The 24,791-nt window shown below is 45.3% G+C and overlaps 1 protein-coding gene across 5 annotated transcripts in view; it reads right to left on the bottom strand.

Annotated features, from left to right (window-relative positions):
* The window catches only part of KCTD1 (potassium channel tetramerization domain containing 1), a 192,636-nt gene that overhangs the window by 81,901 nt on the left and 85,944 nt on the right, over positions 1–24,791 (bottom strand). Inside the window, exon 1 of one of the 5 annotated variants that reach the window (XM_012802024.1) lies at positions 15,644–15,721. The exons of 1 other annotated variant lie outside the window; for it this stretch is intronic. In XM_012802024.1, the coding sequence (XP_012657478.1) occupies positions 15,644–15,664 (21 nt within the window). In that variant the 5' untranslated portion in view covers positions 15,665–15,721. Of the gene's footprint in view, positions 1–12,666; positions 14,464–14,821; positions 15,364–15,643; positions 15,722–24,791 lie in introns of those variants that run through there. 3 more of the 5 variants (XM_012802025.1, XM_023510261.1, XM_003784771.1) reach the window with 3 other exon arrangements.

Here is a 24,791-nt window from a genome sequence, read left to right as displayed (position 1 = left end):
CATTTTATAAAGCACATTTAAATAATTTTCTTCATGGTATCAACGAGAGAATAAAAATTTGAGGGTTTAATTTTATATTTTAGGAAATCACAGACTAGCTCAAACTGAATTATCTATAACTTAAAAACTATCTTTCTCCAAACATTACCATTTTCATGATTTCTCTTGATTATTATTATTTTTATTTTTTGCCATAGATGTGAGTTTTCTACAGTGAGTTGTTTGTATATTTCCACTTTATCTCTGTTTCTAAATTGTTGGTGATTCTTTTTGGATTCTTCATCTTATCTTTCAAAGAAAATGCTGAAAATCAGCTGTAACTTGTCTATAATCCCCATCCTTATCCTCTAACCTATAATAATCTCTAATAGAATGTTTTTTTGCTGTCACTTACTGAGCACTTACTATAGGCTTTTAATACTCTCAACAATAGTATTCCCATTATCTCCATTTAACAAGGAAGAAATGAAGTAACTTGCCTACAGCCATTCAGGTTGATATTCACCTGACTTGAGCCTGGTCCATCCCTTGGCAATTATACCTGAACGAACAGAGAATATGAGTTCTGCTCTAAACTGGTATACTTCTTCCTTTAGACTTTTACCTCCCCTGTACTTTTTTCTACTATCTTTTCCCTGTTTTCCTTCTTACTCCCTTATCACCGAAGTGTCCTTTCTCCCATGTTATCTGTTGTCACCAGGAGAAGTTTGACATATCTAAGGTTGTAGATATGCAGATGCTCTTCTCAACGATGTTCTTGTACTAAGTCGGTGACTCCAAGACCACAGGACCACGTCCCTCGCTGCTCCAGCTGGGCAAGAACTGCCTGCCAAGAGCAGCATCCAGGGAAAACCCAGGCAGGGAGGGCCTGTCATCCTGTGCCAAGAGGTAAACCCTGGCCCCATAAAGTGCCTGAGCATTATTAAACATTTTCTATGTCAGGCATTTCATAGTCATTTTTATTGGTTCTTTTTACTACTTATAATTCTGCATCAAAACTATGTTCATTTTTACTTTTAATGAAGTGCTTTGAGTGAAGCGGAAAAGATTGAAGGCCCTGAGGAGCAAGTCTTCAACTGCCAAATGGTCAGGGAATAGATAAAGAAACTCGGAGAACTGGGACTGGTCCCAGAGAGCCTCAGACCCCCAGCGTGGAGCCAGCCAGTACTCAGCCACTGCAGAAAGCACTTTGCGGGGGGCTTGGCTTTGTATTAAGAAAATATCTTCAATCAGCCTAAGATAACACCCAGCTTTCGGCCACTGATGTCGCTGGTGCAGAATGACATCTGTAAAACTGGGACATTCATTTCATCCTAAATTATAATGTTCCTTTTTCTTTTCCTAAAATTATAAAAACACAGGAATCACATTAAGATTCTGTTTTAAAAGGACACATTTATCCATACACTTGTGCTTTGTTGTTTCTTTTTCTTTTCTTTAATACCTAATTGTACCACATTTATAACTTTGGTTATAAAGCACACAGCTTAAAAAGTACCACTGTATGAAAGGTTTAGAGTTGGAACTGGAACTTCTGCTTCTCGGTAGGGGGGTAAACTTGAGAAATTATACTTCCTAAAGGTCAGTTTTTTTCTCAACTGCAGAATAAGTATGATCACAGTTCCTATCTTCCTCTTTCAGCTTGCTTATGCTATGTATCCTGTAATGAAGTATCAGCATGGTTATCACACACGCAGGGTTGAGTTTCCCAGCTATGTTTGGCTGTCCTACAAGACTGAGTGATTCTTCCAAAGACAAGGATTTTTTCTTGTCTCCTTGGTCTGTCTAGCCCAGTATCTGACACTAGGAACTGTCCCATGAAGTCCTTACAATGAAATCACATATAGGCAAGCCCTCTGTAAACGGTAGGGCACAATCCAAATGTACCTTATTGATTATTTGGGGTGTGGACCCCAGCCCCAGTGTGTGAATGAAATATGAGCTGTAATTAAAATGTAAAAGGTGAAATGGTACTGGTTCTGAATTTCTTTGGGTTATTCTACACATACTCAATCTTTAAATATGTGGATTAACAACAGAGTTGTTCCAAGTGGCTGATTATGTGGTGAAAGGTGGCAGCTTATTTAAGTTGGGACATCTAAAATCCCAGCAGTGTCATAAGGCTTGCCCAAGAGGGCGGCAATGTTACAGCAAAGAAAAGGCTTAAGTTTTTGACAAGGTAATATTTTATTGTTATTATTATTTTTTAGTTTCTATAATCCCCTTACACACACTTAAGGTTTTTTTTTTTTAGAGTCTCACTATGTCACCCTTGGTAGAGTGCCATGGTGTCACAGCTCACCGCAACCTCCAACTCTTGGGCTTAAGCAATTCTCTGGCTTCAGCCTCCCAAGTAGCTGGGACTCAGGTGCCCACCACAACGCTTGGGTATTTTTTGTTGCAGTTGTCACTGTTGTTTAGCTGGCCTGGGCCGGGTTTGAACCCGCCATCCTTTGTGTATGTGGCTGGTGCCGTAACCACTGAGCCAGACACATACTTAAGGTTTAAATATTTAGTCTTTCTGTTTGCTCAGGTCACCTTTGCTCCCATGTCGTAGACACTAATACACACCACTTGTTCTCCAGGGTTTACTTGTGAACAGTCCTCAAATGAGATAGGACCCTCCTCTCCGCTAGTCCTCTGGACTGGCCCTAGGCCTTCCACTGTAGTTTCTCCAGTGTCTTCTCTTAAGTATTTCTGTTACTTCTCACCTCCAAATTCCTACCCTTGCACACAGTAAGTGTGCAATAAACGCTTCCATAGGTGAATTGGATTTTCCGAGTTTTTCTGTACAGCCTTCTCCCTTTGCCTTGCTTTTCTCTTCTTAGATCTTAAATCATCATTCACAGTCCAAGAGGTGGGAACGCTGGAGAGAGCACTTACGTGGAGGGAGGGGATTCTATCATCACATCATCTTCTTCGCCAGTGTTTTCAGGGGAAGAGCAAATGAAGCTAGCATAATCGGCTTTCTAATGTTCTTGTTATACTTTTAGTTAGGTCTGTGTGTTTCTACAGCAACATATTTAAATTTAAACTGCCAACTCGATCCCCTGAAAAATAAACATTCTGCAAATCTCTTTTTTTCTGGAGTAAAAACCCAATGAGATACAGTTTTGTCAGAAAGAATACCACAAAATAGAAGCCAATATTCTAGATAAGCTGGCTTAATAGACTATTCTAAAAGTCCACAAGTTTATCCCGTAAGGACTATGCTAACTGAATATTATATTTAAAGGGCAAACCAATTAGAGGTAATAAATCCCTGCACTGCCATAGCAATCGTTACCATTTTATAAGAGCACTTTGTCACACTAAAAACAAGTCATTAATTGGTTAGCAATATTATATCAAAACACCACCACTTATCCTGACTCTTGCAGTCTATTCAAAACATATATTAATGTAACTCAACTTTAAGTAGAATTTCTATTGATTTATATAGCATTCAAGTCAGAAATCTAGTATTAGGAAATTGTAGTCCATGTATGCATTAGGTAAATGCAAACACCGTAACATAGGATCTAGCCAAATACAGACCCGATAATACTGAAGCTAAAGGATTGACCAAGGTTACTACATAAAGTAAGAGTAACGTTCATGTGAAGGTTACGTTCATGTTTTAAGAATCCCAGTGTTATGACTAGTCCTTTATTCCAAACCATTCCAAATAAAACCTAATCTCTTACAAAAAAGGCATTGATTTCATGCTGTTCATGGCTGTCACATTTCACTTGTGAATCTGCTGGAGTTTGGGCAGCAGTTATGCCCATCAGCGGGATCTCCAACCCTTTTTAGTACTTGAAAATTTCCAACTCTCTGTAAAGAGCACCAGGAAGGGTTTGCAGAACAAACCTAGGATGCTAAATTGTGCCTGGGCCATAGCACATACACTTCTTAAGCAGAGGCAGGAGAACAGGCTTTGGGGCAAAGAAGGGGAGAAGGCTTGGGGAGGCCAGAGTAGAGGAGGCTGCCCTGAGATTTCTCATCTTCCAGAAGACCAGGAGAAGTGCTATGGGCCAGAGTCTCTGGATGCTCAGAAGAAAGGCAGAGGGGTCCTGCACAGCACCCAGACAAGCTACTTCCAAGAGAAACTTAGAAGCTGAGACTGGAACTTTACGGTAAAGATCCATACTTGTTCAAATGTAAAACATTCTGTGCTAAGATAACACGACGATAGCCAATGTTCAGAGAGTGCTCCTGTTTTCAGCACTTTTCAAATAGAAACTCATTAACACTGACGATCCTAGGATACAGAGACTGTCATTACCCCCATCTCATCAAGGAGGAGGCTGAAGCACGGGAGGTCTGGGCAAAGCTGAGATCTGGTCCAGGGGGACAGGCTTGGAAGTCTGTTCTTAACCAGCACGTGAGATGGCTTCTCAAATGAGGTTGTTCCAAACCCCGGACCCAGTACAGGCTAGAGGCCCCACAGAAGGAGATGGAAGGGTGCTACTCGCTGGAAATATTTTTCTATGTACTCTGCATATCTATGTCACTGTTTTGTAAAGCTGTGTTTTAACAAGTTCTCTCTTCTTTGGTTGTTCGAGGAGAAGACCTAATGTAGGAATGTGATCTAATGTCCTATCATCTTCTCTTCATTAGGTTCTTCTCTTTTTGTGTCAACAGATCATGGACTTAAAAAGCACAGAGTCTGGAATGAGACAGGCCTGGGTTCAAATGCCAGCATAGTCACTTACCAGTTGTTGGGATGTAAGTCAGGACCTATGAACCTGAGCTGCCTCCTTTGCAAAACGGAAATAACCACCTAACTCCTAGAAGGGCTGTGTGGGATTAAACGAGACAGCATGCAGACTGGTGCTCATAAACTGCCTAGAAGTCTAATTAAGATGCAGGTGCTGATGCAGCGGGACTGGGGCAAGACCCTGCACTTCCCACACGCTCCCAAGTGATGTAGAAGCCACTGTTCAAAACCTTTAGTACACTCTGATTATTATCAACGATTATATTCCACTTCATAGCTGCAGGACCAGTTAGAAGTCGTGACGGCTTGAATCACATTAGTCTCTGCAGACTGACACCCAACATCACGAATGTCTCATGTCCCCAGCACTCTCCGCACGTGTCCTGACTGAAAAGGACCTAACAGTTACTCACCAACCCATGACAGCTGGGAATGTGGGAATGCTGCATAATTCTAAGTTATGTTCCTTAAAAGTTACATGTCAAAGACCATAGCAAGCTGAAGTATCAGAATTAACCCACAAGCTCGAGAAATGTATTATAAATACTTCTCAGACTATAAGATTTCATATATTACATGCATATGTTTATATATGAAGATATTATCTATAAATATTTTATCTAAATAGAGAGTAAGATAGAGACTATGAAATTACCTATCTATCTGGTGCATTTAACTAGTTTTGGTCCCTGGACACAGTGGAAAGGGCTCAAATGGGAAGCTGTGGAATAAATAATAGCTCCCTTTCTCTTGTGTTAAGAGAGGAAGGATGGGACTTGAATGGTGAGACACTCAACTGAGCTGCGTTAACCTAGGCTAGGGTCTTGCAGTAAAACTAGAAATTAATGATCACAAGCTGCCAATGCAGGAAGTGACATCTGTCTCTGTCATTCCTTAGCATTCCTTGCTCAACCTTCCCCCTTCTCTCCTAGAGGCCGACACTTATGCCATCTTAAACCTGCCAGTCCCCTTAAGAGCACATTTTTCCTCCCTTCTTCCAAACTGGATCAAAATGCCATCTTCCATGGTTCACTGCCAGACAGGGGAAAGCAGTACAGCTGACCCTTGAAAAACACAGGTTTCAAGTATATGGGTGCATCTATAAGTGGCTTTTTTTTTTTTTGCAGTTTTTGGCCTGGGGCTGGGTTTGAACCCGCCACCTCCAGTGTATCGCAGGTGCCCTACTCCTTTGAGTCACAGGCACCGCCCAAAGTGGATTTTTTTTTTTTTTGGAGACAGAGTCTCATTATGTCGCCCTCAGTAAAGTACTGTGACATCATAGCTCACAGCAACCTCCAACTACTGGGCTTAAGCGATTCTCTTGCCTCTGCCTCCCAAGTAGCTGGGATTACAGATGCCTGCCACAACACCCAGCTATTTTTTGGTTGCAGTTGTCATTGTTGTTTGGCAGGCCCGGGCTGGATTCGAACCCGCCACCCTTGGTGTATGTGGCTGGCACCCTAGCTGCTGAGCTACAGGCGCCGAGCCAATATAAGTGAATTTTTTTCAATAATTGTTCCACCTCTCCTGCCTCCCTCTCCACCTCCCCCATCTCTTCTGCCCCTGTCACCTGAGATAGCAAGAGCAGCACCTCCCCCCACCAGCCTACTCAACAGGAAGATGACAAAGACTGCAGAGATAACCCACTTCCACTTAATAACAAGTAAGAGTTTCTTCTCTTCTGAAAGATTTTCCTAATAACATCTTCTTTCCTCTAGCTTACTTTAGAGGCATATACAGCATACGGTACATACAACATACAAAGCATTGTCAATCAACTATTTGTGGTCATTAGTCAGGCTTCCAATCAATAGGAGGCTTTTAGTGAAGTATTGGGGGGGAGGGGTTAAAAGTTATAAGTGAATTTTTGACTACACAGGGGGTTGGTGCCCCAGAACTCTGAACTGCTCAAGGGTCCACTGTAATTAAAGGTGTGATGAATCCAAACTCCCAGGAAAGGCTTGTAATCGTGAGGTAGAGATGGGCTGAGGGGCTGGGTGGTGGAGCACGGGCTGGTAGAGCAGGGATGAGTATAGGCTCCAGTCTGTCCCCAGTCCTCCCCTTCAAAATCTCCGTAGATTCCCAGAAGAGGTACACCACTTCACACCACCGGCTGCACTTTGGGGACTGCCCTGCATCCCACAGGATTAAAAACAGGCAATGTCACTGCCTGGAGAGGAGCAGGAGCTGAACTGCCCATCTCAGGGTGCCGCAGAGGGTCTCCAGGAAAAGGAAGTTCCAACTGGGGCTAAAAACGTGAAGAACTAGCCCAAAGCATGTTGCATGTTTGGAGGAGTTGCCTGAAAACTCCAATAAAGCTCAGGTACTCTGGGCTTAACAATTCTGTAAGACAGCTCCCGCTTTCATTATTTTTGAAAATTATGTTACCTAAAACTTGGGCAAAATTTACGATACACACACACTAGAACCTCTGTAAGTTGACCCCCTAAGAGACTGTAACCAACTGGTCAACATAAGGAACTAGGTCTACTGTACTGACTGATACATACATGTGGTGGATGTCCGATCCATGAAAATTAGGTCAGCTTAAGGAGGCGGTCATTGTAGGAAGGTGCTCAGCTATGGAGGTTCTACTGTACATATAAATATAAAACAGCTAAACCTGTCTGTCACTAATGAAAGCTTGATGTCATATATAAATGCGTCTCCAAGCTTGAGGAGAATGAAAAGGTTGCATCAGGCTGCTACAGTATAGTAAGCTAACAGGAAGGAAGTCTGATCATAAAGAAAGCGTTGAACAGACTTGGGAGGATTACTGAAACAGACTCACTGGCTTCAGCCTTCTGTTTTCCTAATGGGTATAGCAGGGTCTGACATCAAGTTTATGGCCATGGACACTAGATAATGCATCCTATTCAAGTACAACCTCAGCACATAACCTTTTTGCCATGAGGTATCTCCGAAGGCTTAAATGCTCACTTATTTCTAGACCATGTAGCAGTTCATTCTCTGCTATAAAGACTTAACACTATTCAGAACTCACCTCTCTTGAAGCAGAAGAGAAAGCCTTTCAGAAATCTGAAAACCTAAAAGAAGTTTATAGAGCCTAAAACTTTAACAGGTCACCTGTTTTCACTCTGATGTTCATGTATCAAAGCAGAGAACTACTTCAGCTTTGTGGGTACCGGTCCCAGTCTCGGCAAATCCCTGCAGAGGGCAAGGACTGAATCCTGCTCCTCTCTGTAGCATTTAATAAGCAGAAAGATGCTTCACTAACATTAATTTAATTCAGCATCTTAGAACACCAAAAGTATTTAAAAAAAAAAAAAAAGTGTTCCAGTGCAATGTTTCAAATCCCCAATCCACATTTTTTTTCATTTTAGTTTATCAGAGTCAACCAATCAATATCCCTTTTTGGACCAATTAATTCACCAATAACTGGATCCTCTTAGATTACGACAGCTATGTGGGGGGAAGAAGGAACTAAAAGGACTCTACTTTAAACCCAATCATTCAAGGGAATGAAAGAGTGGGTCAATTAAAGCAACCATCACAGCCATTACCACTACGCTTTCCTCCCCCAAAGCCAGATAATCCACATTACCCTGACCCTTATCTCCAGAGAAGCCTTTTAATTGTATATGCAGTGACTGAGTCAAGAGAAGTAAAATAGGTTCTACAAATAACAGTTTCTAGCTTACGAGGGACAGACACAGATGACTAGTTTACATGTCAGTTCTAAGATTTCTACCAGGTAACTTACACAGGAACTTCTACAGTAATTGTATTTTTAAAGTGGCAATTAGAACACCAGAAAGATCACTTGGAAGTCAAGTTTTATCGTAAACTGAAGTAGGGCTTTGCTTGACCTCTGCCAAGGTGAAAACTCTACCTAAGTAGTCTCACACAAAGATAGAGGTCCTCTGAAAAGAAGGGCTTCTTTCTGCTTGACATCTTCCCTAGTGGCAAGAGGGAGGCCTCTGGGTGACATTTGCTTGGGAAGCCAGGTTTTAAAAGTCAGAGAGATACAGAGATTTAAGTTTCCGATGAATGGGACTCACTTTCTTATTTGGCAGCAAATACTTCTTTATCTATTTCATGGATCAGCTTGAACAGACAATGAACTGACATTTAATGTTGGTTTCTATCAGTTTAAAATCATACAACTGAATACTGAAGGCAGTATTAACTTACTAACTTAGCAGTGCAAAAGAGAGAATATTAAAGTACAGATTTCTTCCCAAAATGACTGCCGTCAAACAATGAGTACCTCACCTGTTAACTTTCCTTATTTTGAGCTAGTTAAAACAGGTAATGAGGCCAAGATCTTGCCGAAGAGACTACTTGCCAAATGAAAAGTTGATTCATTTATAGATTCTCGGTATAGAAGCTAAAATACTAGATGCTCACTATTTTCTGAATGAATAAAGAAAGATGCATACTTAACATAAAAGACATTTAATTTCTCCATCACTTGCACTTTTCATAAAGGAGACTAAATGTTCTTACGGGACAATTATGAATACTGTCACAAACTAATATGAAAAATCAGAAAAATGCCCATTTTTAAGAAGGCCGTTAATCCTAATAGCTTTAAATAACCACTGCAAACAAGTCCCGCCACGATGGCTCCCCTCCTTTCACATTGATGAAAGTTTGATTCCGTCCATAAGAAAAAAGAATATCCCTCACTCTTAGCCTTCAAATTCAAAATAAGACTTTAGTAATTATTTCAGTATTACCTAAAATGCATGCCTTTCCCCTTATTAAGTAGATAAATATTTCATCGTCCTTCGGAGAAGAGCACCTGAGAGAAAACTGGATCCCAGGGCTGTCAGCCTCAGGCTTCTCCTCAAAGGTAAGTTTATGAACAACTGTGTCTGCCCTTTGGAGGCTGCTCCCGTTTCCAGGTGGGAAACTCTAAGGACCGACTCTGGTCGGCAGTGTAGACAATAAAACACCAACAGTGCACGTGCACCACCGCCCCAGAACCTTTCCACTAATAGATTTCCTCATGATGGAATTCCTTAGAAGTATTTCTGGAGATGATCTGGGTTAGTCAGGCAAATGCAACTGAACACACCCTGTCACAGCTTCCAAGTGCTTCTAAGTATGTTTCATCATGAGCTAATTTTCACATTTTTGTTCGGCACAGCCTACAAAAACTTTAGTGACAAAAGTACAACATTAAGAATCTAAACTTCTCTTAGTATTTTCTTCCTCTGTGAATGCCACAGAACATAATTACAAATCTCTATCATTCATCTAAGCTGACATGCTGTTCTCTCACAAAATGCTGTATTTTTATGCAAAGACAACAGCTAAGAGGATGGAGGATACAGTCCCAAAAGTTTCTTTAAAAGGACCACCTGGGGGCTCGCAAGCTGCACCAAAAACTGGATCCTCTTAGATCACAGCAGCTAGGTGGGGAGAAGAGGGAACTAAAACTACTCTACTTAATAACACAACCATTCAAGAGAATTAAAGAGCCGGCCAATGAAAGCCACCATCACAGCCATCATCACAACTCCATCCTCCCCAAAAGCCAGGCACCTCACCTGAGTAAAAATCACAAATTCCATAATCATTGTTAAGCATTTTCAACCAGTTCTATAAAATGAGAAATGTATTAACACCCTCAAGAAGTAAAAAGTCAATGCATTTAAAATAGCAGGCTCTTCATCTTTTGAGAAACTTGCAACACTAGAAGAGAATCGAAACATCAGTGTATGATCTGTCCTGAAGAAGCCTAAGGCGAAGCCAGGGATGGAATTCAGTGCGATAGCACTTGGGAAGGTCCGCATGTTTATAATTAGGTAACAAGGACTGAAGCTTGAGGGACACAGAGCATTTCCTGGGGATTAATGACCAGCCAAAAGACTTGATGACCTAAAGCAAGACCACAGGCCAGCAACTTCTGCCAGTCAATCTGTAGGAAATGCCCTGGACCTTAATCCTAACAGGGACTTTAATAAACACAGAAGGAAAAACTTTAATATCAACTTTCCACTTACCATGCATTTCATAGATTGCTCAGACTTCATAAAGGGAGTTCCACAGAAGTTACTAGTTTTAAGGGAACTTTTTTTTTTTAAATTTACTATAGCCTAAGTGAAATAAATGTGTGTGAACATTTATTTGTACTGTTTTAACTAATAGGGACTCAGAGCTAAGGTCCTGTTTGAGAGCTATAATCATATAAGCAACAGAGGGACTCTCAAATCTATATTTAACTTGGGAGTTACCTAACAATAACTCAAGAATAATAAAAGCATCAGTATACAGTTTTATAGATTGCTAAGGTAAATAAAAGATGTGGCCAAGAGGTTGCATTCCTTAAAACAAAACAAAACCCCCTAATCTCCTGTGGATCTTTAAGTCATGATTCTATGTAACCCTGATGTCAAGAAACTGGCAGGCAGATGCCAGTAGGCAAACTATTTCATTATTATCCCAAGCACATGTATGTTTTAATAAACTTTCTTAGGCTTTTAATTGTTAATCAGTTGCTACTACCCTAAACTAGGTCATTTCAGGGGATCTTACTTTATCAGAACGTGAACATTTATATTTGCTTTCAAAGACAAAGCAAACCCAAGTTATCTTCTCCATTCTTAAAACTCTCTAACACAACTTATCTGCCAGAAATGTACTATGCGCACCAGAAGTAGAGAAAGACACGGGGCCTACAGGTCTTGTGTATTTTAGAGAACTCTGGTGTTCATATTATGTTTATATTACCATTCACGGCCCCTTTCTCCGTTGGCCTTGAGGCTTGCCGATTAGCTCAGGAACGTTTGAAAGGGTCAGTCTGTCCAGAACTGGAATTTCCACTTTGGAAAAAGCACAGAGGTACCTGACACTACTCCTAGAGGGCTTGCCCTGCACTCCCAGACTAACAGTCAGAATTTCTACTTGTGCTTAGTGTAGGGAGGTCAAAGTTGTAAAACCTCCAAGGGGCTCTGTCTGCCTACAGAATTGAAACCATGGTCCCCTAGGACCTCTGGGTTTCTGATCCCTACAGTATTCCCCACCCCCCAAATGAATATCACATTAATAATGATGAATATATTCCTCTACGAAAAATAGTAAGGAAAGAAGCATCTAATACTTCAAACCCCAGTCTTAATTTACAATTTGGTACCACTTAGAATTATATACTTTTAAGGTGAAATATTTCCCTCATCTTTCTTGAGGACACTGAAGCCCAGTGAGGTGAAATGATTTGCCCCAGCCGGCTCAGCTTCTAGACTAGCATTCCTACTTCCTAAGTTGTATCTACCTCCCAGATGGTGAGACACACAGCAACCCTTCAGTGCCCAGAGCTGGGCACCACAGCCCACACTCCAATTTGCAGCCTAACTGATATTGCAAATACCAGGTTCCCAGCTGCATAATAACTTACAAGGGAATTTAACTTATGGAAACTATACCCAAAACGCCACTTTGCATTCAATATGTTACAGTTATCAACTGGCACTCAAAGGCCAGGATCTCTGCTCTCTGCCCCTTTTCTTTTAAAAAAGAAAGCTAAAGGAAGTGGGATTGGCAGATTTTCTTTTTAATAATTTATAACTGTTTTTCCGCCTTCATAAGTTATGAAGATATGTAATAGAGTATTTTAACAGTTACTTTACTCAAATAGGTTTGAAGCAACTGCATCTTTTGCATGTAACACGTTCCCCTTTGCCTTATAAAACTCATTCAGTGAGGAGAGGCTGCAAGAGGGAGCTAATCCTTTTGTTCTGAGAACTTTTAAGTTTTTCTCCTTACTGTGTAGCAGTGATTAGTTAGGTAGCAAGCCCTTTCTCATATCTTTTAAGGGTAGGTGGAAACTTTCCCAAAAAGCACCAAGAGAGTTGAGTTTCTAAGGGTGAAACCAAATTCAATTCAGTATACTACCTACTTCTAAAAACTTTCACCCTACAGACTGCATTCGCATAAAAGTTAGTCCCAAAGTGGTACCAGAGAAACATTTCATGCATAGAGTTTGGTTTGGTTACCTGGGTGGGGGAAACAATAGCAGGTGAAACTATTGTGGGAGAATTGGTGCTTCTGTGCCCATTGGCTTCTGGAAGAAGAGGCAGGGGGTCGTGTTTCACGGAAACCACCACCACCGCATCCACAGGCTCCGAGGGGCGGATACAAAGTCTTTTGGGGGAAGAGGGGCCGCAGATGTCCCCCGACCCGAACACCGACTCGTACAGGGAGCGCTTGGGCGCAGCCTCGGATTTCACGTCGGGCCCAACCTGGCTGTCTTTGGGGAGGATGTAAGCGTTCCCCAGCGAGGGCGGCTGGGGGCGGTGGTGGTGGGAGGGATGGGTGGGGGGATGGTGGGAGTGGTGGCGAGCTGCCCCGTTCAGAGCCTCAACGTAGCAGCCCTGCGGGGCGGGCGAGCCCAGCTTGGTGCCGATGCCTGCGATACTGTTGAGCGTGGCAATGGAGACCGCGCCGATGCAGTGGTTGGTATAGGTCTTGGAGAGCTTGGCCGCCTTGGAAAGCATCTGCATCCTGGTGCCCAGCAAGTTCTTGCCGATGGCTTTGTTCTCATACCAGGTCACATCGCCCTCGCTGCAGTGATCCCGGGGCCGCTGGAAGAACGCCTTGCAGAGGGGGTTGCGCTTCGACAGGTACTTGACGAAGCTGGCGTAGGGGCAGAACTCTGTGCCTGTCTCGTACATGCGGGGCAAGTTCTCCTCGTCGCTGCTCTCAGCGCGCTTCTTGCTCCAAGAAGACGAGCGCGACTTGTGGTAAGGCCCGAGGGACTTGAAGTAGACGAACTTGCGACCGTCCTCATCCATGGCCAGTCCAAAAGAGTCCTCCTCCAGTTCGCGCTGGTTCTCGCGGCCGCGCGTGCAGAAGTACATGCACGTCTCGAACCAGACCTTGTTGAGCAGCCCAAAGGGCGTATTGGTGCTGAAGACGCTGGAGGTGTACAGTTTGCGCAGGTCGGCGCGCGTGATGGCTTGCTTCTGGACCACTGGCCCGGCGCCCTGCTCCTCGAGCTTGCGGATGACCGCGGCCAGCGTTAGGTTGGCGCTGCGCAGCTCGGGGTCCTTGGTGAGGTCGAGCGTGCGACAGTACGGGGGCTCGTTGAGGTAGCGATTGAGGGAGCTGCGGATGCTGATGAGCGACGACTTGCTGTAGAGCTGGCCGCTCTTGGAGCGGGCCTCGGCGTAGAAGGAGCGCAGCACGCGGCACAGCGCCCCCTTGTCCATGGTCTCGAAGTCCGGGCTCTGCGCCTTCTCGCTCAGGTACTCCCGGAAGATGCGCACGGCGTAGCGGGTGGCCAGTCGGGTGTTCTCGCTCAGCCGGGCCCGCTCGGGGCGCTGCAGCACGTCGGGGTCCATCTCGGCGCCGTCTCCGGGCGGCCCGCCGCGGGCCCGGGGAGCCAGCAGTCGCGGCGGCGCCTCGGGCTCCAGCGCGGCGCTCTGGTCCATATTGATCATATGGACCGGCTCCGGCTCCAGCTCCTCCCCGGCCGAGTCCTCGGGCTCCAGGGGCTCGTCCCAGTCCAGCCCCATCTCCTCCTCTTCCTCCTCCTCCTCCAGCCCCCCACCTCCGTCTTCCTCCTCGTCCCCCGTTATCTGCACCTCCTGGATCTCGTCCTCCTCCTCTTCTTCTTCCTCCTCCTCTCCCGCGCTGCAGTAGTGCGGGCGGCCGTGGTGGCGGCGGCCGCGGCCCCCCGCACCGCGCTCGCCCTCGCCCCGCTCCCCATTGTTCTCGGCGGCGGCGGCGGCGGCGCTGGCGCTGCCGCCCGCGCTGGTGTTACAGTCCCCGCTGCCAGGCATTCTCGCCATATTGCCGTCTCTCTGCCAGTCCTCGGGCAGGGCGCATGCGCTATATTGGACCGCAGCGCTGAGAGCTTTTGTGTTTAATGACCTTCAGCTACCGGGAGGCAAAGCCGGGCTCTTAAAGGAGCCGCGCTCCAATTGTCATTCCGGAGCGCTGCTCCAGAGGGGCAGCGGCGCGCTGGGGATGGAGGGGAGGGGAGGGAAGGTGGGGGTAAATTAGACGGGGAGAGATAGGGTAGAGGCCGGAGGCTGGCCGGACCTTCTTCCTCCCCCACCCAGCTCCCCACTTCTAAGAAAACTTTGGAAGAAAAAAAAAGGAAGGGGAGGGAGAGCTGTCGGTGGGGGCGAAACACTCCCAACTTACCCTCTGGCGGAGTATTGCGCGGGCCGGGGCGAGAGAGAGGGAGGGCAGGCGAGAGGGCGGGACGGTCTCGCTTCTCTAAGTAATGCCCGAGGAGCAGTGCCCCTTCCACCGCCCCCTCATTGCCCCCCGGACACGGGGGGTCGGGGCGGCCGCTGCGCCGGGCGGGCCGCGGGTGCTGCTCCGAGAAGCCGGTGTCTGGGGCCGCCCGGAGCGGAGCGGAGCAGGCAGGTTAATGAGCAGGGTGGAGGAGGCACGGCGAGGCCCCGCACCCTCTCTGCGCCCGCGGCCAGGGCGCAGCGGGCGAGGCTTGGGAGCGGGATGGGGCTGGCGGCGGCGGCTCCCCCACCTACTTGCTGGCGGCGAGGCACGGGGGCCTGGGGCCAGCCGCGCGGCTCCCAGCTCCCTTTCCGACTCTTGCAAAGGAGCGAAACACGCCCCGCGTTAGCCTCATCCCTTTTGACTTTTCCAACAGCCACATTTAAGCTGTCATTAAAGACCTGGGGCGCTCCCCGTAGGTCTGGGGCAAGTCCGCGCTGGTCCAGCCAGCCCCGGGTAGGAGCGAGAAAGAGAGACTGGGAGGGGCTTGTGGGAGGGGAGACAGTGAACAGACGCTTGAGACCCCAGGGACCCTCCCCACCTACCGCCCTCCCTGCCCCGGGGCAAATGGACACAATTCCCTCGGGCGAGGAGCTCCACCAAGTTGGAGCTAAAGTGTTCCTAAGGCCCGTCGGGTGGGCAAGCTCGCGGGCGGAAAAAGTGAACTTGGATCTCGGCCGCCTCCGCCACCACAATTCGGCGATTCGGAGCCCGAGCGCGTCTCACTCCAAGTTTGCCAACCGCCATTCGTTCGCCCTCGGGGCTGCGCTGCCTCTGGCGCGCGGGGGCGGGCACCTCGGAAACTGGAAAGGCAGCCAAAGAGCTCGCCGGGTCCCGCTTTCCCATAGGAGACACTGCCCCACTTCCAGCCAAATGCCCGCCCCCGGCGCGCCCAGGCTTCGGGCGCGTCCTAGCGTCGCCGCCTCCTGCTCTTTCGGCCCAGGGGCAGCGTCCCAGAGCCGCCTTGGGACCTCGGCTGTTCTATTCGGCGGCACAACCCAGGCCACCTCCGGAGCTCTCACCGCATTCTAACTTTGTCTTTCTTAAGCGGCCCCTATATGCCCGGGCGCGCCGGCCAGCTGCGAGTGCCTGGGACGAGGGGAACCGACCGAGTTCGGTCCCAGCTGCGCACCCACCGTGCGCGGCCTGCCCTCCTGGGAGGCAGCTTCACCAAATCCTGTGTATATCCTCGAATTTGCTTCCAAGTCGGAATTCTGGGCAGTTTGGTTGTGGGAGTCGTGTCAACGACCCGTCCCCCCTTCCCTCGCCCTCTCGTCTTTTCTGGGAGGTTGATTATTTTACACATCAGCAGAAACCCATTCATCAATTTGTAATTTTTATAAAAAGGAAAAAGGGGAGACTAGGTCTTTGCGCCGTGTGGGCGTCCAAGTGGGAGTTGAGGGTTTTTTTTTTTTTTTTCCAGCGATTGCTATTCGCCCTCCTCGTCCCTGGACGCCGAGAAGCGTTGGGGAAACCGCGCCAGGTGTGAAACAAGTTAGAGCAAGTCTCTGCCTCGCGGGCCGCTTCTGACTCCTCGGGGAAACAACACACACACACACCACGTTCTCTTTCTTCCCTCCCCTGCTCTCGGGGGATAACCGTCCCGAATTGTCCCCAAGGTGAGGCCGGAGCCGTGACCGGCTTTGTTCCCAGTGCGCCAACGTCCCCATCCTCCCGGAAACATGCGGAGAGGCGTGTTTGTTTCCCAGAGGCTGGGGCAGTGGGCAGCTAAGTTAGTTGCAGTCGTACAAGAGCTGGCACACACCAGTCCCACACGGCTACTTCCGGAGGGCTGGCCCTTTGTCGCAGGATGCTCTCAGATTTTCGGGACAGGGAATTTCGCTGGGACAGGGAATTTCGAGGGTGTTTGGAGAAGTCAGGTGGGCGCCTGGAAGTTGCCTACCAGGGACTGCTCCCCCGCGGCCCTCATCCAGAGCAATGAGCCGGGGGCGGCGCTGGCTCGGGGCTGCGCTCCCAGGCTTGGCCTCGGACCCAGGCCCACGCTTCGCTCCAGGAGCGCTGCCGCTCCCCAGGTCTCCCCACCTCCGCGGGTGGTGGGGTCCACCCCCTGCGCACTAGCTCCTCTGGGCGAACTGCTTTGAATTGCTCGCAGTCTGCCGGAGGCGGTGTGCTGGGTTGGACGCTCCGGGAAACAAAGCAACCAAAAACAGCTCCCAGTTGACGTCAACTTATTTCCAGAAAAGAAAATAGTTTTGTGCTCCCAGGACAAAATATCCCCCAGGGCAGATCTCTACAGGCAAAAGCCAGGGGAAGGGGGTGGGGAATAGCAGAAGCGAAAAACCTCTAGCGCAAATAACTTTTTAACGGACTTGGAAAAACAGCAGTTTCGGGTGCGGCCAGGACAGCGTGCAAACAACGGGCAGGACCCGCGCTTAAATTAGATACGACAAACGCACCTTGGAAAGCATGCGTTGGCCTGACTATCGGGCGGCTGTGGATCTGCTTCGCCTCCCCAACTCCGGAAACGCTACCAAAATTCTCTGCCCATAATGATACTTCATCAAATGCTACTGGAAAAGTCCTCTTCAGGCTGGGACCCACACTAGTCACCAGGAAGAACACCCGGGAAAACTAAGCAGTTAAACACTCTTCTTCCCCCTGACCAAAAAGAAAAAAAAAAGTTGCTTAATTTTTAAAACCCAATAGCAAATTGCAGCTGAGTCCATAAAGTAGTTCAATTCCAAGTTTAATAAATGATCCGGTGAAAACATCCTGTGGTTCCATACACTCAGTTCCAAACAGAGAATCTAAACAGCTTTCTTATTATTTACTTCTTTATCTATATTTTATTAGTAGTATGATGGTTGCTCTGCCTATTAGTCCCGCATAGGATTATTCCATTTGGTCCTTCTGCATCGTGAAGTCCATTTAGCCCACCACTGTGACAACTGACCGCTGGCCGGTCACCCCTTTGAGAGGATACTTTATTTCCCATGCAGGATGCAGGGCTCTATTATGAAAATAATTCCGTTACTATATGAAACATTTATTGCAATCATTTAACTGTCAGAACTCTTTGCTATAAGCTGCTGTTAAGATATTTACAACTAGAAGAAAATGCTCCACATTTTTCTCTCTCTTTGTGTATTATATTTGTGCTTCTCCATTTCTCAGAATACTTGAAAATAGTGACAGTTATTTTGGGACGAAAAACTCCAAACATTTGCTCCTCGTCTTATAATCCATCTGCTTGCATTTCAGGTTCACAGTGTATGAAAGGTTGCACCATATAGAAGAAACATACTCAGTGCTTCCTCCATTCTGTGTGTGGTCTTCTGAGCATCATCTGTTATTATATAGTTGATTGATACAGTTGCTTTTTATCTGCCTGTTTCCTCTACCGAACCAATATACCTTTGCAGTTTCAGGCTGGTGCCTGGGACATGGTGAGCACACCAGTCATTCGTTTATAGTGAATGAACAGGATCTGTGTTTTGTTAAGTCCTATGGTACCGCAGGGAAGGATTTTTGTGGAAAATCTAGAATATCACGAACCTGAAATTCTATATTAAAAATCAGGAGAAGCCTACATTATTGTTTGCAACCTAAAATGAATATAGTAACTGTTTTGCATTAGTTGGTCTTTACCGTTAATTCCCTCTTCAGTGGACCATGCTGTCGAAAGTTATTGCTGAAATAGAGTGAGGGGCTCTTTTTTCCTGGTGGAGTTAATGTTGACTTTTCCTAAGGCAGATCTGGGGATAGAAGTGTCTATGTATTAAGAGAGGAGGGTTGGGAGGATTTAAATTGGTAAATTTGAGGAATTTTGTGAGCTCTTCAATGCAGAGGCCAGAAAAAGCATTTAGCTCATCACTTCAAAGAGACAAATCAAAAGAGAAAGCCATGCTCTCTTGATTTGATTACGAAAAGATTCATAAAGTGCTTTGGAGGTTAAATATAAATTCAAACTGAAGCTATTTTGACATATCTTTGTTTCAGAGTTTCACTATTAATTCTGCGGAATTCAATGGAAGATCATTTTGACTAATGTCTTTTGAACTCAGATAAAAATTGAACCCAGGTAATGTAATGCTACAAAGTGGAAGAAAAGAAAAATAACTCCACAGGAGCAGAAACCATGTGTTCTTTATTCCTGAATCTCCAGTTCATTGCGCAGTCAGTTTCTTGGAGTCTTTCAGCAAGGTGGCCGGCAGGTAGGAGACCCTCAGTGAACACACATGTATCTATGTGTGGGGAGAAAACAAACCTGAACTAAAGGTTGCCCAGCAGAGCGGTTACAGGCTTTACCTCTAAAACCAGCCTACCTGGGTTTGGATCCTACTTTGCCTTACCAGCCATCCTTCTCCATGGCTCAGTCCTCTCATTATTGTATTATCTGGGTGATGATGATAATAATGTTCCTATCTCAGAGGATTGTTTTGAGAATTAAATAAATTTATATGTACAAAGCACTTACACAGTGTCTAGAAAATTAGTACACATGCAACTGTTGGCTCTTATTTGGTAAGGCTCTAATATTTCCCAAGCTTGACAGTAAGCAAGAAAATCAACAACCAGAGAGGCCACTTAAAAGAGGCCACTTTCCCAGGGTCTCTCTGATCTGGCCAGAGCAGGCAGGTCTGGTTCCATACGCCTTGCTTGAGCTGCTTGACCACATTCGACTTCAAGGATCAATTCCTTACCATCAGAATAACCCTGTGTACAATATTTACAATTTTATTATTATTATTATTACTTTTTAGAGACAGAGTCTCACCATCATCCTGGGTGGAGAGTGCTGCAGTGTCATAGCTCACAACAACCTCAAACTCACAGGCTCAAGAGCTCCTCTTGCCTCATCCTCCCTAGTAGATGGGACTACAGGCACCTGCCACAACACCAGGCTAGTTTTTCTATTTTTAGTAGAGATGAAGTCTTGCTCTAACTTAGGCCAGTCTGGAACTCCTGAGCTCAGGTGATCCACCTACCTCAGCCTCTCAGAGTGCTAGATTACAGGTGTGAGCCACTGCACCCAGCCAGCGCTATGCACAATTTGATTTGGGGATCTTTTTTTTTTTTTTTTTTGAGACAGAGCCTCAAGCTCTCCCCCTGGGTAGAGTGCCGGGGCATCTCAGTTCACAGTAACCTCCAACTCCTTAGCCTCCCAAGTAGCTGGGACCACAGGCACCCACCACAATGCCTGTTTTTTTGGTTGCAGCCATCATTGTTGTTTGGCAGGCCGGGGCTGGATTCAAACTTGCCACCTTAGGTGTTTGTGGCTGGTGCCTTAGCCACTTGAGCCACAGGTGCCAAGCCATTGATTTGGGAATCTTGGAAAGACTAGAGTAGTACAGGGCTTTGGACTATGACACAATCTGTAACTGGATGAGAAACAATGTAATCTTTGTCACGTGGCCAACTAGACACTAGTAGGATTTGAGGGGGAGCCTTTTGGAAGTACTGATCTATTTATGTCTTTGAAGAAATGACTGTAAAGAATTCAAAGACAAAAGAATGCCCACAGACCCAAACAGACCAGAATGCAATGGTTTCTATTGAAAGCCTGGCTCTTCTCCATAAATCTTGTGGGGGCAAAGAGGATATTCCCCATTTTCTTCTTCAGTGCTTTGTCAAACAACAAGTCATAGTAAACCTGACCCAGTGATTGACAGGAATAGAATATTTAGTTTCTCATCACCACCTGGTAGCTATAATTCTAGGTCTTTCCACCCAATAATCATCTACCAGTTTCCTAGGCTATTTTTAAAACAAGGAAATGTGTAAGAGAAATAGAATTTTTATAAGTAAATTGTGTTTTTGTGGAGCCTGAAAATGTGTTCTCTCTCTTTGGTATAATAATTCTAAAAATAAAATTTCACTTGGTTAATAAAGAAGTCAAAGGGGAAGGTTATTGAAGTTAAGTCAAACCAAAAGTTAATAATCATAATCGTTTCATTCTTTGTCTGCTGGTCATGTATCTTGTAAGAGTATGTGGATTGAAGTGGACATTACTCCTATTATTATTATAAACAGACTATTTCAGTGCCATTGCAATCCCGAGTAAGGCAGAAAAGAAAATAAAGGTATATTAATATGTCATGTAATAAATATGTATTTTTTTTAAATGATGGAGGAGCTATTTACAATCGTTTCAGAATCTAAAATATTCCTCAAATTATTTGTATATTCCAAATACAGGGAGCTACTAAATTAGTAAAAGCAAAACAAAACAAATGACAAAAACTTTAAAAATCACTTGATACCCAAATGTTGGTACAAAGACATTATTCTCATTATTTTATTGTCAATTGCAATTAAGATAGCCTTTTAAGAAAGCAATTAATTGTCCACCTCTTCAAAAGCCAAGAAAATGTTCGTGTTCTTTACCCAGAAATTGCTTCTGGAAATTCATCTTCTTAAGAAATATTGCATTCTATTTATGTTCTATTTCGTTAAAGTTTGAATTATTGCATTTAAGCCTCTCGGACAAATGAGTTTTGCAGTGTAGGTCACAAAGTGTGCTCTAGAACCGCATTTCATAATGTCTTGGAGACCTCCTTTTGTTGACAAAAGTTTAGAGTAAGTATTTGTTGAATGGAGGAAGGGAGGAGGTCACTGGGGTAGAATCACGCCTTGTCAACCTTCCATGGCAATGGTGCCATTCAATGAATATCAATGATGATAGTGAAGATAAAGGATATGTTCTACAAAGGCAAAGCAAGGTAAATTTTAAAGCTTATATTTCAGTATCCTCTTGACTTTGGGAAAGTTTAAGGACCAGCTTTTGAAGCTCTAGATATCAGAAATTGGTATCTAGGTATATCACGGCAATTCACAGGACGTGCACAGGAGTGTGTATGTACCTGCCCCGTGGCTGTGTTTCTAAATGAACTAAAAAAGAAAAAAAAAATCCCCTTTTAAATACCCAGAAGCACTAACCCACATTTTGAACTAATTGACTTACTTTTTCTTAGGAAAGCTTAATTTAACTGATAGGGGCACATGGGTTTATCTTAATATTTAAGGAAGCCCTGGGATGGGTTTGCTCTATTTCTTTAATTTGATGTTGGAGATCCAGGCTTTGCACCTGAAGGAGGAAGACTGCCTTGCAGAGGGGCAGACAAGGGGGAAACGTTATGACCTCGCCCCTGTATTCTGTGATCTAAGTTTGCAGAGCCGTGGCACAGTTGCTCCCAGCAGAACGCTCAGCATTCTTCGTGTTTAGTCTTTCTGCAGTCTGTTCTTTGATTAGGATACCCCGGGGGTCACGTGGTGTCATTACTCCAAATAAAAACAAACTTCCCTGGTGTTGATTGCATCTGTTTGTTTCACAGATCTTTGCTCTCTTTATGACTCATTCCCTTAAATGAAAAAGCCCAAAACAAAAATGTGGCTTATCATTCTCCTCTGATTGTAAAAGCAGTAAGTGTTCTTTGGCAGCGATTCTGAAAAGTACAGCAATCTAGGAGCACACAGATGCATCATGTTTCTGGCTGGTTACTGTGCAATGTATGCTTGCTGTGGGCCTGGTCTTCTAATGTTAGCACTCTCTATTAACGCCTATTCCTACTTCGCGTGAGTAGAAACCCTGAGACCTTAAATAATGCGCCCAACTTCACACAGCTAGTGAAGTTCAACTCCAGAGAACACACACTTTCTGAGCAGTTCACCAGTCCAGGCCCTTTCAGTTCTATTTTCACTGCCTAGAGAAAACCACTTTTAACAGTCGGGTGTATTTCTGTGAATTCAATCACATGTGGTTTACTGTTTAAGTACTACATACGGTATTTTGAAAATCCATAATTCCAAGTATGTAACCAGTGAATTTTTGGCAAACTCCGCCAAGCTCATGGTAAGAGGCAGGAAGGAAAAGAGATGCCCTCCCCAAACTCCCTGATTCTGGGAGGAGCGAACTTTCAATAGGCCCACAGGGTCGGTAGTTTTTCTTTCGTCTTTCTAGTGGTTATCATACTGCAATCTGCCATAGCAGAACACAATAACTCATCCTTCATCCAACTCAGGGAAGTTGAGTTGAACTGTCAGAGTTTGAGGATGAACCATGAACCCCACTTTGGGTCTTTTTTGCTGTCCCAATGACAATACACACAGAATACCGCTCTTATTACTGCCTGTTTGAATTTCAGATTAATATGAGGGTACAAACAATTAGGTTACAATGTTGCATTGGTTAGGTAACTTCCCTGTTGTAGTTGTGTCCCCCAGTGAGGAGGTGTGCTGTATACCCTTACATTGTGCCCATTAGGTGGGGGCACCTCAATCCCCCTCCTCTTCCCTCCTCTCCCCCTTTCCCCTCCCAGGCACAGCTTTTCAACGACAGATCACTGAGATGCCTAGGAAGGTTTTGCTATGGCTGTTGTTCCAGTTCTGTGACATCGTGGTATTGTAAGTGCTTTTTAGACTTTAGCACCATGCTTTAGTGGTCAATGTGCTTTCTAAATTCACTACTCATTTGGCTTTCCTAGAATTGTTGCCTGTTAGACTTAGAGCCTGAGTTGCAGCTTCTTAAACCTCAGAGTGCATCAGAAATCAGAATTAGCTGAGTCACCTGGACAACTTGTTTCAAATACAGATTCCTGGGTGCCAACTCCTGAGATTCTGATTTAGTAGGTCTTGGGTATGGCCCAGGAATGTGCATTTTAAACATACAGTTCCGATAATTCTAATACTAATCTGACCACACTTTGAGACCTTACTACCTCAAAAGCTAATATAATTTATCAAGCAGTAAAATAATGTTCTCTCTCGCCATCATTCTGGGGCAGTGAATTCATTTGAAAAGCGAACGAAAGTTATGAAAGCTGCACACGCATGCCAATTCTGCCTGGCCTTTCACGGGGCCTAGAGAGCCAAGTCTGCATGTTAAGACTCTGCTACCTGGTCTCCAACACCACTTTAATAAACATGCTCCCTGATCAAATCATCCTGATGGCTCCTTTCTTACCTCAGTTCCAAATCCAAACTCCCTATAACCTTGCCCCTGTCTGATTCAGCCAGTCTGGGGTTGGACTGAGAATGTGCACATTTCCAGGTGATTCTCTTGCAGTGGTGAGAACCGCTGGCTTAGGAGAAGGTGGACACACCCTCCACAGGGAAGAATCAGCTTGGGGCTGAGGGCATGGAGCCCAGTGAGGCTCCCAGGACCAATTCAGCAGGCCTGGGGGAGGGTCTTTCATGTAATTGCCACTGGCTGAGCCTATGGTTGGGAGGGGCTGTTAGGAGGCCTGAATCTGAATGGGCCTTCCTCTAAAATACCAGCTTCCTTTGCAACTGGGAAATTCCTTCTCACCCTTCCACCAGTCTAAATTGTCTTGATTCCATGAAGGCTCAGCTCCAAATCCCACTTCTCCACAATGACCTTGCTCTTTAGGCTGCTGCGGCCAGGCCCTTTGCCAGTGCTCTTCATGGGTGTGTGTGCTGCCCTTGGCCCTTTGGTTGTAAGTTGCTGGCTCCCAGGACTGCATGTGGCGTTTCTTCCTTTTACTTGCACCCTTTGGAGTTCCTTTTCTTTAGGAGGCTTCACACTGTACGGTGGTGATTCTCAACACTGGCTCTATCTTAGAATCACTGGGGGAGTTTTTAAAAAATGTTAACACTGCTGAATAATTGGAGAGAGAAATGTCAGCCTTGGCCACTTCTCCCACAAACATCCTTGCCCCCCCCCTAAATATAAGGAAAATACGGAAAAATGCTTTTTTTTTTAAAAAAGGTTTAACCTACGTCTTGGGAGTGTTCATTCTCTCTACTTTTGTGTATGCCAAAGATTCTTACAATAAAAAAAACATGTATCATTGCCAGCTCCCACCCCAGATTTACTAAAAGTAAAGCTCCTGCACCCAGGTCTGAGATCTTGAAAGCCCCTCTCTCTGGTTTTCTTTTTTTTTTTTTTTGAGAC

Source organism: Otolemur garnettii, unplaced genomic scaffold, assembly GCF_000181295.1.
Source record: "Otolemur garnettii isolate 467f Iridium unplaced genomic scaffold, OtoGar3 scaffold00012, whole genome shotgun sequence".
NCBI lineage: Eukaryota > Metazoa > Chordata > Mammalia > Primates > Galagidae > Otolemur > Otolemur garnettii.
This window is presented reverse-complemented; position numbering and strand designations above follow the sequence as displayed.